The 16006-nt window shown below is 49.1% G+C and overlaps 1 protein-coding gene across 2 annotated transcripts in view; it reads right to left on the bottom strand.

Annotated features, from left to right (window-relative positions):
* Positions 1-16006, bottom strand: part of LOC121543013 (probable leucine--tRNA ligase, mitochondrial) — a 41939-nt gene that overhangs the window by 19495 nt on the left and 6438 nt on the right. For both annotated transcript variants that reach the window (XM_045208676.1, XM_045208677.1), the window contains exons 2-8: positions 15335-15615; positions 14609-14740; positions 4243-4334; positions 3818-3878; positions 3590-3679; positions 2946-3089; positions 125-232 (exon numbers count right to left, since the gene is read on the bottom strand). In XM_045208676.1, the coding sequence (XP_045064611.1) occupies positions 125-232; positions 2946-3089; positions 3590-3679; positions 3818-3878; positions 4243-4334; positions 14609-14740; positions 15335-15604 (897 nt within the window). In that variant the 5' untranslated portion in view covers positions 15605-15615. The remainder of the gene's footprint in view (positions 1-124; positions 233-2945; positions 3090-3589; positions 3680-3817; positions 3879-4242; positions 4335-14608; positions 14741-15334; positions 15616-16006) is intronic.

Genomic DNA, 16006 nt, shown 5'->3' with positions numbered 1-16006 from the left:
TCCTAGTGATAATCCTAGTGATAATCCTAGAATACATTCAAATGTTTATACCTGGAAGACTAAGTAGTCTAAACTAAAGCAGGATGACTGACAAGAGGGAACGGATGAGAGATGTGAGTCTAACCTTGAGGTGGAAGTCGAAGTAGCAGCCGGTGCAGTCTCCAATCCAGTTGGCCTGCATGGCCTTGACTCCGTACCACTCTGGCAACTCTGCTAGGGCGTCCAGCAGGGGCTGGGAGAGAGAGAAATACAGAATAAATAAAAAATCCTGACATAAGATGTTAAATCATATTGTAATGTCAGATGAAGATACTGTATAGGTTTGGAGAACACTCACTGGGTTCAAGGTCAGATCAGCACATCATTGACTCTTCCTCTGTACCCTGAGTGGCTCTTCCAAAGCTCAGCCAATCTCCTGGCACAATACCACAGTCTGCCTCATTTCACATTATGCAGTCAGAGGGATTTTAGAAATCCTGACCTCCACCCGGCCTACTTTTCCATTTATCACAAAGCAATCGCTCATGACCCACTCACTCATTCTCAACAACAGTTTCATAACGAGAGAGAGAGAGAGACAGATGTAGAGAGAGAGAGAGAGAGAGCGAGAGAGCGAGAGAGCGAGAGAGAGAGACAGAGACAGATGTAGAGAGAGAGAGAGAGACAGATGTAGAGAGAGAGACAGATGTAGAGAGAGAGAGAGACAGATGTAGAGAGAGAGAGAGAGAGAGAGAGAGAGAGAGAGAGAGAGACAGATGTAGAGAGAGAAAGAGAGAAAGACAGGTGTAGAGAGAGAAAGAGAGAAAGAGAGAGAGACACACATACACATACTTCTAAAAGGAAGCTATGCATTACAACAAGGGGCAGGCCAGAAAGCCCCAGCTGGGTTCCTCTTCTGTCTGAATGGAGAATATAAAAAGGCAACAGCACCAATTTGATATCCCTCTCCCCCACTGTCACAACCCATTACCTAGCCACCCTCTGAGATCTCCATCCAACACACTGTAATAACACTAATAACATCAATACAACCAATACTAACAACGGAGATAAGGATGATTGTAATTGCAGTGTGTATCACTGTTATTTCACTGTTTCGAAAGCATGGATGAGAGAGAGAGAGAGAGAGAGAGAGAGGGAGAGAGGGAGAGAGAGAGACAGAATCTGAGAGAGTGAGAAAGAGATGTCTTGCCATAAATGCTGGTGTCTTTGTGTCAGTCAAGCAGCCTAGCAACAATGCCAGTGTGAGCGTACAGCCTGGCTGCCAGCAGGCTGTGGTGTCTGAGACACCCTGCCTCGAGGTGTCACGGCATTGTCACCAAAAACAAACCTGCTGAGGGGAACTGAGGTGAGGTGGTACTCTGCTCAAATCATGAGATGAAGAGAAAAAAAGAAAAGAAAAGAAGCAACATCAATGGAGCCACATAAACCTGAGGGTTTAACCAGAGATGTAGGCCTATGGCTGGGCCAATTCCAAGGGTATCCATGGCAACCTTGCAAAGCTATAAAATGCTATATCAATAAAGTGAGGGTGGCTAAGGTTTTTTAGTGTGTGTGTCAATGTCTGTGTGTGTGAGTGTGTGTGTGGGTTTCCCTGCATCTTTTGGAGCATCTCTCCTACATGCGTTCATACATGAAATATTTTATCACCCTAACACATGCATGTGAATATATCTGAGGCTGCCTACGGAACAATCTAGCAAAGCTTAATAGAGTGTATATGTTTGTATGCCTGTGTAAAATGATGAATGTACTGTATGTGTAAAGTCTGTGTGAGGATGGTAATTGAAGTGAATGCCACTGTGTTGATTTACATGACACTACAGTGTGATGTGTTCAAAAGAGTGAGTCCATGAGTGTGTGATTATGCATGAAATAGAAAACATCTATTGTCAATGTAATTATTAATTGTGTTCATCGTGTGTGTGTGTATGTGTGTGGTGTGTGTGTGTGTGTGTGAGTGAATCTCAGAGATAAAGTGCAGTTACTGGGTCATACAGCTGAAGCCTGCTGGTTAATGTGTAAGTGACCAGTGTATGTCTTTACCAAGGGCCAGGGGAAGTGGGGGAACTGGAAATGGTACCAGCACGCACACATCAATCAACCCTTATCAATCAAGGCTCTAACAGCATGAATCTATCAGCATAGGGAACCTGACCTTCTGGCCCACCAATCAGACAGGTTTGGAAGGCTTCCACTCAGAGCCTCTCAGTACCAACCACTCAGAGCCTTACTCTCACTCCATGTGCCCAGGTTCAAGCTGCCTGTGTGTGTGTGTGTGTGTGTATATGTGTGTGATTGCGTGTGTGCACGCTCTTCAGCCTGTGAGTACGCTGCCCAACCCATGAGTGGAATAAATCTCCAGAGAGGGTAATTTCAACCCAGAGTGTAGCTGGTAGTGGCTGGTAGTGATTACGAGACCCTGCTGCTGGAGACGTGGAGGTTTCTCATCAGTCAGACTGGCCAGGACCGGTGAGGCCAGCCTGGGAATGACATTCTCAGCAGGCTGCTGATTACACAGCCAGGGCTGGGTTCAGGTAGTATATATATTTTTTCAAATACTCTGAGCATTTGATTGACCCCGTCTGAAATTCCAGATGAGTGGGCTTTGCAGTTTGGAACTAGTCCATTGGTTCCATTGTGCCAGGTAAGATCACCCAATCACAGCTAAAGTATTTGAAAGAAAACAAATCCTACTTGAGCCCAGGTTTGTTCCATAGCCAGGGCTAAAGCTGCTGCCATGGTGTCTGCAGTGATTGACATCAGAGGGGTCTCCCGCCCTTCCATTCTCACACAGCCTCTAATGTAGCCAGCCAATCAGATTATGCCAAAAGGCGCAGGTGGCGAGATTGATGCGATAGGACGCCCTTTGACCCTTATTGCTGCTGACGGGCTTATTACCAACACACCCACAATGTGCACGAGACACACACACACACACCTACCTTGGCATAGTTGGTGGTCTTAATGAACCACTGCCTGAGTAGTTTCTGCTCCACCAGAGCTCCAGACCTCCAGGAGCGCCCGCTCTCATCCACCTGCTCATCAGCCAACACCGTCTGGTCCACAGGGTCCCAGTTAACCACCGCCTGGAACAAACACACACACACATGCCAATTACTACAACTACACACAGAAACAAAGACAGACATAAGCCAACATCACAGAAGCTGATCCAATCAAAGAAAGAGACAGATGTTTCCTGATATGAGTGCCAAAATAGCTTGTATCTGATTAAACTACATGACCCCTCCACTACAGCACAGATTTTCCGAAGGTCTGTAATCTACTAGGTAAAATATGTTTTCCTCACAAAGCCACAGGAGGCTCCATAGTTACTGAAGACACTGTGAGCCTCTGTGGCCTGCCTGAGTCATCCTCCTGGGGTGTGTCTCCCTCATCCTGCCTCCCTGGAGCTCTACACAGGCCCATGACAATACCAGGGGCATGACTGCATCACATTAGTCTAAAGTGTCGTCATCTCCTCGTCAGCAGAGATGGAAAGGAGATGAAGAGAGGAAACCTACTTTAGACTATTGAGACACAGCCAATGACAAGGATTGGACAGATTCAAGGCCAGCGAACATACCTCTTTCTGATAGGCCAGTCCTGCCTTGAAGAGCTTGACGAACAGCCACTGGGTCCACCTGTAGTAGTCTGGCAGGCAGGTGGTCACCTCCTGGTCAGAGGAGAGGGAAGGAGAGGGATCCACAAGATGATTCATTCACACATGCACGAGAGAAAAGAGAGTAATCCACCCACACAGAGCCCCCCACTAAAAGGTTGGAGGTGGTGCTCAGCTCCTCTCATTACTCACCTTGTCCCAATTAAAGCAGAGCCCTAGGCTGTCGAGCTGCTCCCCTGGACTAGGGATATTACTGGAGACGAGAGAGAGGAGAGAGAGAGAGAGAGAGAGAGAGAGAGAGCGTTAGGAGAGGAGAGAGAGAGAGAGAGAGAGAGAGAGAGAGAGAGAGAGAGAGAGAGAGAGAGAGAGAGAGAGAGAGAGAGAGAGAGAGAGAGAGAGAAGAGAGAGAGAGAGAGAGAGAGAGAGAGAGAGAGAGAGAGAGAGAGAGAGAGAGAGAGAGAGAGAGAGAGAGAGAGAGAGAGAGAGAGAGAGAGAGAGAGAGAGAGAGAGAGAGAGAGAGAGAGAGAGAGAGAGAGAGAGAGAGAGAGAGAGAGAGAGAGAGAGAGAGAGAGAGAGAGAGAGAGAGAGAGATGTTTGTGTCATATCTTGTATTGTACCTCTTAGTCCATTCCTCTGGGTCAAGGCCTCTCTCGATGGCAGCATTCTCTGCTGGGAGTCCAAAAGCATCCCAGCCCATTGGGTTTAGCACCTAAAAACACAGTTACACAGAAATCAGTTACATATCACACCTGGCTGTTCTTCCCAGCCCATTGGATTTTACACCTGTTACACACAGCCCCCAAGATAATAGTTCAATTCAATGTAAAATCCTTTATTTCTCCCCTTTTAGTCAAGGCAATTACTAATACAGCCACAACAAACCGGCACAGAGACCATACGTGAACATATCACACCTGACTTTTCAGTATATCCCTTTAACAAAGGCCTGTTTGAGAGTGCTCAAGCACTCCCCTGTAGCTCAATTGGTAGAGCATGGCGCTTGTAACGCCAGGGTAGTGGGTTCGATCCCCGGGACCACCCATACGTAAAAATGTATGCACACATGACTGTAAGTCGCTTTGGATAAAAGCGTCTGCTAAACGGCATATTATCATAATATTATTATTATCTCTAGTAAAGAACATCAACTACAAGGCCCGAAGGCTGTACAAGAGCATTTGACTGTAATACGGTCTTGCATGCATCTTTAAACATGCACAACAGTGTTTACCTATCCCATCTCATTATCCATAATCTCTGTTCTATGCCAGAAGGCATGTACTGTACGTACAAGCTGTTAAACACAACCAGAGTGTAAGGCAGAGAGGTGAAGGAACATATAAACATCTAATGCATGTGTGGCTGTGCACAGGCCCATAAAGGCCTAATGGGAGTTAAACATTAGAATGGGAGGGAACATCCTGGCGTTGGTCTGATTGGATGTGTTAAATGGAGGATGGTAATAGGAATCAAGGCCTCTCTGTTTGGATCATCATCATCTATATTTCATTCACATTCAGTATGGGGATGTTGTGTTGTATGGCATTGTACTTTTCAGCACTGACCGATGTGATCAGACGTTTACACAGGCTCCCAGCTTTTGCTTGCTTGCAGTCAGTCAGTCAGTCAGTCAGTCAGTCAGTCCCCCCCAACCCTCTTTTCTATTCTCCCGGTCTCTGACACTTGTTTTCACCCCTCCTCATAATGTGTTTTCTCACTTATTTCCCTCCTTCCCTCCGCTTCTCACAATACTATTAAGAATTGATAACCCCTTCTCCACCCTTCTCTATTCCTTCTTGATCCTTCGCTTTTCTTCCACCCATACACTTACTGAAGAGAAAGAAAATGGAGGAGAGGCAATAAAGGGAGAGGAGTGGAGAAGAGAGGAGAATGGAAGAGAAGCAGAGAGAGAGAGAGAGAGAGAGGGAGAGAGAGAGAGAGAGGGGGGGGGGACAGGAGAGGAGAGGAGTGGAGAAGAGAGGAGAATGGAAGAGAAGCAGAGAGAGAGAGAGAGAGAGAGAGAGAGAGAGAGAGAGAGAGAGAGAGGGGGACAGGAGAGGAGTGTGCATCGACTAACGAGTCAGACGAATCGGTATCCTTGGTAACTGCCTGGGTCTAATTTGTAAAGCTGAGTGCTAGATGTTATTAGTCTAAGTGAGCACCTGTGTGCCAAGGTAAAATATACAGACATTGACCAGAGAAATGAGTACCTGTAGATCTATAAATATAAATACGTCCCTACGATCATTAAAATAGATGTGCTTGCCGTGTTAATACACAGTTTTTTCGATTTAAATGTGCCCATTATCTAATGTAGTGAGGAGGACCTTTAGCAGACCTGTTGTAGAGAAGAGAGGAACTCCTGACGGACAGGACAGGCTGTCTGCCTCGGTTCATTTCTCAAAGTTACATCAGCCCAAAGAGACTATGTCAGAGGCAAACCATCATCCCTTTTTAACAGTCGATGCTCCACAACAACCCCAGGGCCAAAGTCAAGTCTCTAACTCCCCCACTACGACTGTATTGCCTACATTTAACCTATGGATAGAGGAGGAGCTAAGAGAGCAACATGTCCACAGAGTGGAGGACTTAGATGTATTTTAGGGAGTGACTTGTCCATCCAGACCAGCAGGACAGCCTGAAAGACAGGAGTCCCGGGGGAGGGGGCTGATTTTGGGCATGCAACACATTGGCACGGCTATGCTAAAGTGTATGTGTCCACCCACACACAAATCCCAAAAGCTCTGGTTCCATCTGTGAAGAGACGAGTTGCAGGCTGAAAGCAGAACAGAGCCACAGACAGTCTAACCACTAAACATCACACCACAACTAGGCTACAGGGAAGGGATTTGACTAAACATCACACCACAACTAGGCTACAGGGAAGGGATTTTACTAAACATCACACCACAACTAGGCTACAGGGAAGGGATTTGACTAAACATCACACCACAACTAGGCTACAGGGAAGGGATTTGACTAAACATCACACCACAACTAGGCTACAGGGAAGGGATTTGACTAAACATCACACCACAACTAGGCTACAGGGAAGGGATTTTACTAAACATCACACCACAACTAGGCTACAGGGAAGGGATTTGACTAAACATCACACCACAACTAGGCTACAGGGAAGGGATTTGACTAAACATCACACCACAACTAGGCTACAGGGAAGGGATTTGACTAAACATCACACCACAACTAGGCTACAGGGAACGGATTTTACTAAACATCACACCACAACTAGGCTACAGGGAAGGGATTTTACTAAACATCACACCAAAACTAGGCTACAGGGAAGGGATTTTACTAAACATCACACCAAAACTAGGCTACAGGGAAGGGGTTTTACTAAACATCACACCACAACTAGGCTACAGGGAAGGGATTTTACTAAACATCACACCAAAACTAGGCTACAGGGAAGGGATTTTACTAAACATCACACCAAAACTAGGCTACAGGGAAGGGATTTTACTAAACATCACACAACAACTAGGCTACAGGGAAGGGATTTTACTAAACATCACACCACAACTAGGCTACAGGGAAGGGATTTTACTAAACATCACACCACAACTAGGCTACAGGGAAGGGAATTTGTCTCTACAAGTGTAATCTCCTTGAACGAATGAACTAGTTGAAGACTGTCACGAGTTGCTAAGCCAGAACCCAGAAGCAGACCAGGACAAGGTAAGTTGAAACGAAGGTGAGTGTTTATTACAAATTCAAGAGTGATGCTGAATAATCCAGGGAACAGAGCGGGCGGCGTTGATTAGTTGTTGGGGGTGCAGTGGTTGATCCCATCCTGGGTCGGCAGCCGCCGACCACCAGGCAGAGGTTGGATGAAGGTTCCGGACGGGTGACTGCAGATGGAACAAAACGGGGGTAAGTAAGCAACAAACCAACACGGTGCAAAAACAACAAAACTAACGCTAGGCTCTAAGACTGATACTCTGGTAAACCTACTGTTCATGGCTAACGATCCGGCAGGGACTGGATGTTAGGCCAGAGCCTAAGAAGGGTGATGATCAGGACCAGGTGTGCAGATTGCTGATGGGATGCAGGTGCGGAAATCAAGAGAGCTCCCCGAGCGTTCCCGAACCCTCGGGAAACTGGAGATCACGAACAGAAAAACTAGTCACCAGACAGGACCCGACTCAGACTGCCGGGATCGTTACAGTACCCCCCTCCGACGAACGCCACCGGGCGGACTCCCCGGAGCGCCAGGATGGAGGCGGTAGAAGTCACTGATGAGGTCAGCATCTAGGACCTGTCGCCGCGGAATCCAACTCCTCTCTTCAGGACCATACCCCTCCCAGTCCACGAGATACTGGAAACCCCGGCCCCGCTCGTCTGGAATCCATGATGCGACGCACCGTGTAGGCAGGACCACCTCCGATCATCCGAGGAGGAGGAGGAGGAGGCGGAGGAGGCAACAGAGGACTGAGGAAGACAGGCTTGAGGCAGGAGACATGAAAGGTGGGATGGACTCTGAGCGTCCTCGGTAGTTTGAGTCGAACTGCCACTGGATTGATCACCTTCTCCACCACAAACGGACCAATGAACTTCGGTAACAACTTCCTAGACTCAGTCCGTAACGGAAGATCCCGTGTGGCCAACCAAACCCTATCTCCGATGGTATAGGTGGGAGCGGGGATCCGGCGACGATTCGCCTGGAGCTGATACCGGTCCGAAACTCTAAGGAGTGCCTTTCTGGCCCGATGCCAGGTCCGGTGGCAACGACGAATATGGGCCTGAACAGAAGGCACTGAGAGCTCCTTCTCCTGAGAAGGGAACAGGGGAGGTTGGTAGCCATACAGGCACTGGAAGGGAGACATCCCAGTGGCAGATGTAGGGAGAGTATTGTGGGCATACTCAACCCAAGGCAACTGAGAGACCCAGGAGGTGGGGTTGGAAGAGACCAGACAGCGTAGCGTGGATTCCATCTTCTGGTTGGCTCTCTCCGCCTGACCATTGGATTGGGGGTGAAAACCAGATGTGAGACTGACTGTAGCTCCAATGGCCAAACAGAAGGACTTCCAGACGGCAGAGGTAAACTGAGGGCCACGGTCGGAAACGATATCACTGGGCAAACCGTGGACCCTGAAAACCTCCCTAACCAGGATCTCGGACGTCTCCGAGGCAGAGGGAAGCTTGGCAATTGGCACAAAGTGGGCGAACTTGCTGAATCTGTCCACGATAGTCAGAACGACCGTGTTCCCCTCAGAAGCGGGCAACCCAGTGACGAAGTCCAGGGCCAGATGCGACCATGGTCGGCGGGGGAATAGGAAGGGGGTGAAGTAGTCCAGAGCTGGGCCGATTGGTACTCTTATTCTGCGCACACACTGGACAGGCAGCAACAAAACCCCGAGTATCCTCGGCCATGGCAGGCCACCAAAAAGCGTCTGCGAAGAAACGCCATTGTCCGAGCCACGCCAGGGTGACAAGCCATCTTGCTGGCGTGGGACCATTTGAGGACAGCAGGACGAACCGACTCAGGCACAAACAACCGACCGGGTGGACCGTTACCGGGACCGGGCTGAGTCCGAAGGGCCGCCAGCACCTCCTCCTCAATCTTCCACATAACTGCTCCCACGACGCAGTTCCGGGGGAGAATTGTCTCGGTCTTGGACCCACTCTCCTCCGTCTTGGAGAACATCCGGGACAAGGCGTCCGCCTTGCCGTTCTTAGATCCAGGTCGGAACGTCAGGGAAAACTTGAATCGTCCGAAAACAACGCCCACCTGGCCTGACGGGAGTTGAGACGTTTAGCCGATTGCACGTAAGCAAGATTCTTGTGGTCAGTCCAGACAATAAACGGTTGCTCCGCCTCCAACCAGTGGCGCCACTCCTCCAAGGGCAAGTTTCACCGCGAGAAGCTCCCGGTTACCCACATCGTAATTCCTCTCCGCAGGCGAAAGGCGACGAGAGTAGTAGGCGCAGGGATGGAGTTTACTGTCCGTGGAGCATCGCTGCGACAGGATGGCGCCAACTCCCACATCAGACGCGTCCACTTCAACGACGAACTGACGGGCCGTGTCCGGTTGAGAGAGAATCGGTGCGTTGGTGAATCGCCTCTTCAAATCCAGAAACGCTTCGATCCGCCTCCGGATTCCACTTGAAGGTCCTGATACTGGAAGTCAAGGCAGTTAACGGAGCGGCCACACGGCTGTAATCCCGGATGAATCTGCGGTAGAAATTCGCAAACCCCAAAAATCTCTGGAGCTGCAATCTCGTACCGGGCTGGGCCCATTCCAGAACCGCTCTAACCTTCTCCTGGTCCATTCTAATCTCTCCCTGGAGATGATGTACCCGAGAAAGGATGTCGTGTGGGCGTGAAACTCGCACTTCTCGGCCTTCACGAACAGGCGATTCTCCAACAATCGCTGCAGAACCTGCCGGACATGCTGGACGTGGTCGGAAGGTTCCTTCGAGAAGATCAGAATGTCATCCAGGTAAACAAACACAAAGAGACCGATCATATCTCTCAGGACGTCGTTCACCATACTCTGGAATACCGCTGGAGCATTGGTCAGTCCAAACGGCATCACCTGATACTCGAAGTGACCCATCGGTGTATTGAAACCCGTCAACCACTCGTCCCCCTCTCTGATCCGGACCATGTGATACGCATTGCGTAGGGTCTAGCTTGGTGAACACCGTAGCACCCTGTAAGGAGTCGAAGGCAGAACTCATCAAGGGCAGGGGATACTTGTTCTTGACCGTGATGTCATTCAACCCCCGATAATCAATACACGATCGAAGAGAGCCATCCTTCTTACCCACAAAGAAGAATCCTGCCCCCAGGGGTGATGACGAGGGACGAACGAGACCAGCAGCTAGGGACTCCTTGATGTAGGTCTCCAAAGCCTCACGTTCAGGTCGGGAGATACTGTATAACCTTCCCTTGGGGTAGACAGCTCCAGGGAACAGGTTGATGGCACAATCATATGGTCGGTGGGGAGGGAGTGACAGAGCCTTCTGCTTACTGAAAACTTCCCCCAAATCGTGATATGTCTCGGGAACCAGGGACAAATCTGGGGGTTTAGCCTCAATCACCTGACTGGGAACCGAATGGGGGCAGGCAGTCTTGAGACAGTTAGCATGACAATCAAGGCTCCAACTCGTTACCTTGCCCGTCACCCAATCGAACGTGGGATTGTGTTCCTTCAGCCAGGGGTATCCAAGGACCAGAGGAACATGGGAAGACGGCAGAATGAAGAATGAAATCATCTCAGAATGATTCCCGACAACCGCATCTTAACCGGTTCAGTCCTCATCGTGATACGTGCCAGACTACTGCCGTTCAGAGTGGTCGCTTCAATGGCTTCCGGCAATTGCTCCTTGGAAAGCCCCAGCTGTTCCACCAACTCGGCATCAAGAAAGCTTCCATCGGCACCTGAATCGATAAAAGCGTTAATCGCTAAGCTCTGATTCCTGTTCACAAGGGTAGCCGGGAAACGGGGTCTGACAGAGGTACTGAGAGGTTGAAACTGGCTCGCTAAAAGTCCTCCCAACTTTAGCGAGCCGGGCAGTTTGACGACCGCCCGGGAACAAGTGGAGATGTAATGTCCCGAGCTACCACAGTAGAGGCAGCAGTTGGTCTTACGTCTATGTTGACGCTCCTCCTTGGTTAACCCGTGCCGCCCCACTTGCATGGGTTCAGAATCGGGAGAGAGGACCTCTCCACTAATCCTTTGTGGTGGAGAATGATCGACGTGTTCTGGTCCACCACCCGACCCGACTGGGAACTGAGAAGCTGATCGATTGGACGGACCCCATTGCTTCTCCCTCCTTCGCTCTCGGACTCGATTATCCACCCGAATAGACAAGGCTACCAAGCTGTCCAGGTCACTAGGCTCCGGATAGGAGATCAACTCATCCTTGAGCTGCTCCGACAGACCCTGGTAAAAGGCCGCTTGCAGAGACTCCTCGTTCCACCCACTCTCCACAGCCAACGTCTTGAACTCGATCACGAAGTCGGCCACGCTGCGAGTTCCTTGGTGAAGCGAAAACAGGCGCCTAGCTGCGTCCCTCCCTCGGACGGAATGGTCGAAGAGCTTCCTCATCTCGGCCGTGAACCCCTGGTATGAAGCCATGCAGGGGTCTTGTCGTTCCCAAACGGCTGAAGCCCACTCCAGCGCTCGACCACGCAGCAACGCAATCACAAAGGCTATCCTAGCCTTGTCTGTGGCATAAGAGTAGGGCTGTAGATCGAACACTAATCCACACTGCATAAGGAAGGAACGGCATCTTCCCAGCTCCCCTCATATCTATCCGGCGTCGGAACCTTGGGCTCACGGAAGGACACAGCTCCAGAAGCGGCAGGCGAGATGGGTGAAACCGGTAGTGGATCCTCCACCGGAAACTTGCGTTGGTTCTGGACCTCCGTCAGACCGGTAGAAAGGTTCCGAACTGACAACGCGATCTCCTGTAGTACCGTGCTATGATGGCCCAACATCTTCTCCTGATGGGTAATGGCATGGCGAACAGAGTCCAGGTCCGCTGGGTTCATTACTGGCCGGATCGTTCTGTCACGAGTTGCTAAGCCAGAACCCAGAAGCAGACCAGGACAAGGTAAGTTGAAACGAAGGTGAGTGTTTATTACAAATTCAAGAGTGATGCTGAATAATCCAGGGAACAGAGCGGGCGGCGTTGATTAGTTGTTGGGGGTGCAGTGGTTGATCCCATCCTGGGTGGCAGCCGCCGACCACCAGGCAGAGGTTGGATGAAGGTTCGGACGGGTGACTGCAGATGGAACAAAACGGGGTAAGTAAGCAACAAACCAACACGGTGCAAAAACAACAAAACTAACGCTAGGCTCTAAGACTGATACTCTGGTAAACCTACTGTTCATGGCTAACGATCCGGCAGGGACTGGATGTTAGGCCAGAGCCTAAGAAGGGTGATGATCAGGACCAGGTGTGCAGATTGCTGATGGGATGCAGGTGCGGAAATCAAGAGAGCTCCCCGGAGCGTTCCCGAACCCTCGGGAAACTGGAGATCACGAACAGAAAAACTAGTCACCAGACAGGACCCGACTCAGACTGCCGGGATCGTTACAAAGACAACTTGTTCTCTCTCTGGTGTGTGTGTGTGTGTGTGCACACGTGTGTGTGGACACAGTAAATGGATTCTCTTTCTCTCTGACAGATGTTGACAGAAAAATATCCCCTTGGGCAGTACCGGGTAGCTGTCAATCCACTGAAACAGTGGCTGGTCCATACAACAACTAAAATAATAGTGGTTAGGAAGACAGCATTAAAGCCTTACTGCTAGTAGCCCAGATGCAGCCTACCTGCTAAGAAAAAGAAAGTCCATATGAAGACAGAAATGTAGCCTACACTGTGACCCTGTGAGTGGATGAGGGTATTTGCTGAGTAAACAACCAGCAGGGAAAAGCTTTGAGCAGCAAACACACAACAAACACACCTGCAGATATATTCAGTCACAGTCACAGCTGCATGGCATACAGCAGGTTGTTTAGGGATTGCTAAACACTGAGGGCTTATTGACTCAAGTGTGATGGATGAAACATCTGGGTTGTGTTCATTAGGGCACGCAACGGAAAATGAACATTTCTTATTGGACCAGTCCCTCCCTGCTTCAATCTGTTTTCTTCCGTTAGGTGCCTAATAAAATGAACACGACCCAAGCGATAGTGCTCATAATTACTCAACTCCTCCTCTGTCCCCTCTCTGCTTGTCCTGAACCTGTCTCTCTCAAACCTCTATCCCTCTCTCTGAGTGGGAGGGAGTTATCATGACAAAGAGAAGAATGGATGGAGTAATGGTTTAGAACAGTATACAGATGGAGGGAGAGAGAGTAAGAGAGGGGGAACAGAGAGGGGGGGAGGGGGAGTAAGAGAGAGCGAAGAAGAGAGTGAAAGAGTGACAAAAATAAGTGAGGGTCACAGTGAATGAATTAGTAACTATGTCAAGCTATGGGTGACTGGCTGCATTAGGGGACACATAGTGACAGACAGTCCCTGGTCCTAAATGGTGTCTCTGGGGAGTCATTTGTCACCACTGGTTTATAGGACACCAACGGTCTGATCATCATATATCTCCTAAACACCAACACACATCTCTCACGCTTTTCTATGAGGAGGAGAGTCGTCAACACATTAGAATGGATAGGGGGAGCTTGCTTCCCTCCCTGTCTTACCCCTGCAGAAACACTTCAAGGCAGATGTCTTAGAGGGCCTCACCAACTTAAAGAGTAATTGTTTTGACATTAAACCTTTTTATGCCGTAATCATGTCTGGTAATGTGCCATGCGTAGGTAGTCCCATTGAAAAGTGGTCTTGTGGCTAAGAGCACTTAGGTAAGTGCAGTGTAGCGTTGGGCCAGGGACAATGGGAGCACTCTTAAAGCTACAATATGCGATTCCTTTTTCAGCAAAATGGCAGCCCCACCACTTGTTTTTGAACTGAAAGTTGAGGCTCGGGAAATGTCCTTTGAAATGACAATTGAACTCATTCCCAGATCTCAGATTGCACCTTTAAGAGCTGAGTGAGAAGGCAAAGGAAGAGCCGCATCTCTCTTAGTTTAAACAGCCTCCACACACGCCTCCTGCAGAACAGATGCCAACTGTGATTCAGACTAGACAGAACATCAAGGCCGTAATGATGATGGATCAGGGCTTCCACTCCAGACAAGATGTAAAGAGAGTGAGAATGTACGGTGGCCTTGAGGACTGCACACAAAGTGCTGCACAGCTGTGTGCTTCTACGTGACTAACCTGGAGTCGTGACAGTACCGTTTGTGTGCATGTAGAGGGAGAGAGAGAGAGACAAAGCCATAGAGACAGACATGCATAGAGGGGTGGAAAGGATATTAATAAATTATAAAAGTTACCAGTATGGGCAGCTTAGCTTTTCACAATGCAAATGTTCACAGTTGAACCTCCAGCTACTATCATGGCCAGTCGCTTTGGATAAAACCGTCTGCTAAATGGTATATGTTATTATTACCTGGTGGCCCCTCATCCTCTGGAAGTGTCCGATGGTATCACTGATGGTATAGACCCGTACATGGCCCATGTGGAGACGGCCGGAGGGGTACGGGAACATAGAAAGGACATAAAACTTCTTCCTACGGGAACTCTGGGGAAGACAACAAACACATTTTCTTGAAGGAGCTCATTGATGGACTGAAGACTTTTGTGTGGAAAGCCTGGGCTGAATCAAGATGCATTGTGGGTTTGTAACAATGTCGTGACACAAGGTTGGATGTCAGGGTCATCTACAGTGCTATTTGCCTTGGAGGACTGTTGATGGTTGTGACAACAGTAATCAAAAACAGAGACGGACAAATAGGAGACTGTGAATAGGTTACTTCATTACTAAGCATATTACGCCTATGAGTCAAGAATATTAGACAGTAAGTGAATGATTTAGTGAATGCTTTAGAGTTTACGCAAACCAGAAGGCCTCCCAAAGGGAACACTAAACAGGGTTCAACCAGACAGACGCACACATATAAACATAGCAATAGGCCCAGGTACTAATGCCACATGATGACTATGGTTATTCTGAAGGATGCTTAATGACCAGAGTATGGTTTAATATTAGGCTAGATTATAATTGGAAATAAAGCCAGGGGTGTTTTAAAATATTCATCTGACAATCTTTCCCAGAAGCCTGTACTAAGGGCCAACAGAAAGCAAAGAGAGAATGTAAGAATTTCTGCCAACTCACCTCCTCCAGCGTATCCCTCTGCCACTGCTCCATGATACGGGGGTGCCACCACTGCTCCACCCTGCGTCTGGTGTCTGCTTTATAGTCCCTGTCCCAGACCCCTGTCTCGCTGAACAGGGTCCGAGCCCCGGCTCTGGGGCAGGGGGAGAGGAGGTGGGGCAGGGGGGCCATGAGGGCACGGTCAGCCCTGGACCTGGGTCTGCCCAACCCCAACCTGACCAGGCCACTGCCACGCGGGCAGAGAGCCACTCTGTACGCTGCCATCTGCATGGCTCTGTCACCTAGGCAACACAAGGACACAGTTCTATTAGTCAGGGCTCTGCTCACAAGAAAAGACAGCAGAGTACACAGAAGCTGCAGCCAAAGCCTCAGTCAGCTCATCCCCATTCTTAAGGAAAATAGGCTGCTAGGAACAGGATGAAAATAACAGTCTGGAGTTTGATTCTGGTTAACAATAGTTGGTGAGTAATACCTGTTCATTAACACAGTAATAGATGTTCAATAACACCTGAAGGCATCAGATCACATAAGGCAAAACTGAAAAAAGGCACACACATACACATCGTACGCACACACACACACACACACACACACAGTCACCAAGATAACCCAATCACTTTTTAACAGCACTCCTTTTGATTTAAACAAAATCTTCCATACATATTTGCCCAT

The sequence above is a fragment of the Coregonus clupeaformis genome, chromosome 28 (genome assembly GCF_020615455.1).
Source record: "Coregonus clupeaformis isolate EN_2021a chromosome 28, ASM2061545v1, whole genome shotgun sequence".
NCBI classification, from domain to species: domain Eukaryota; kingdom Metazoa; phylum Chordata; class Actinopteri; order Salmoniformes; family Salmonidae; genus Coregonus; species Coregonus clupeaformis.
This window is presented reverse-complemented; position numbering and strand designations above follow the sequence as displayed.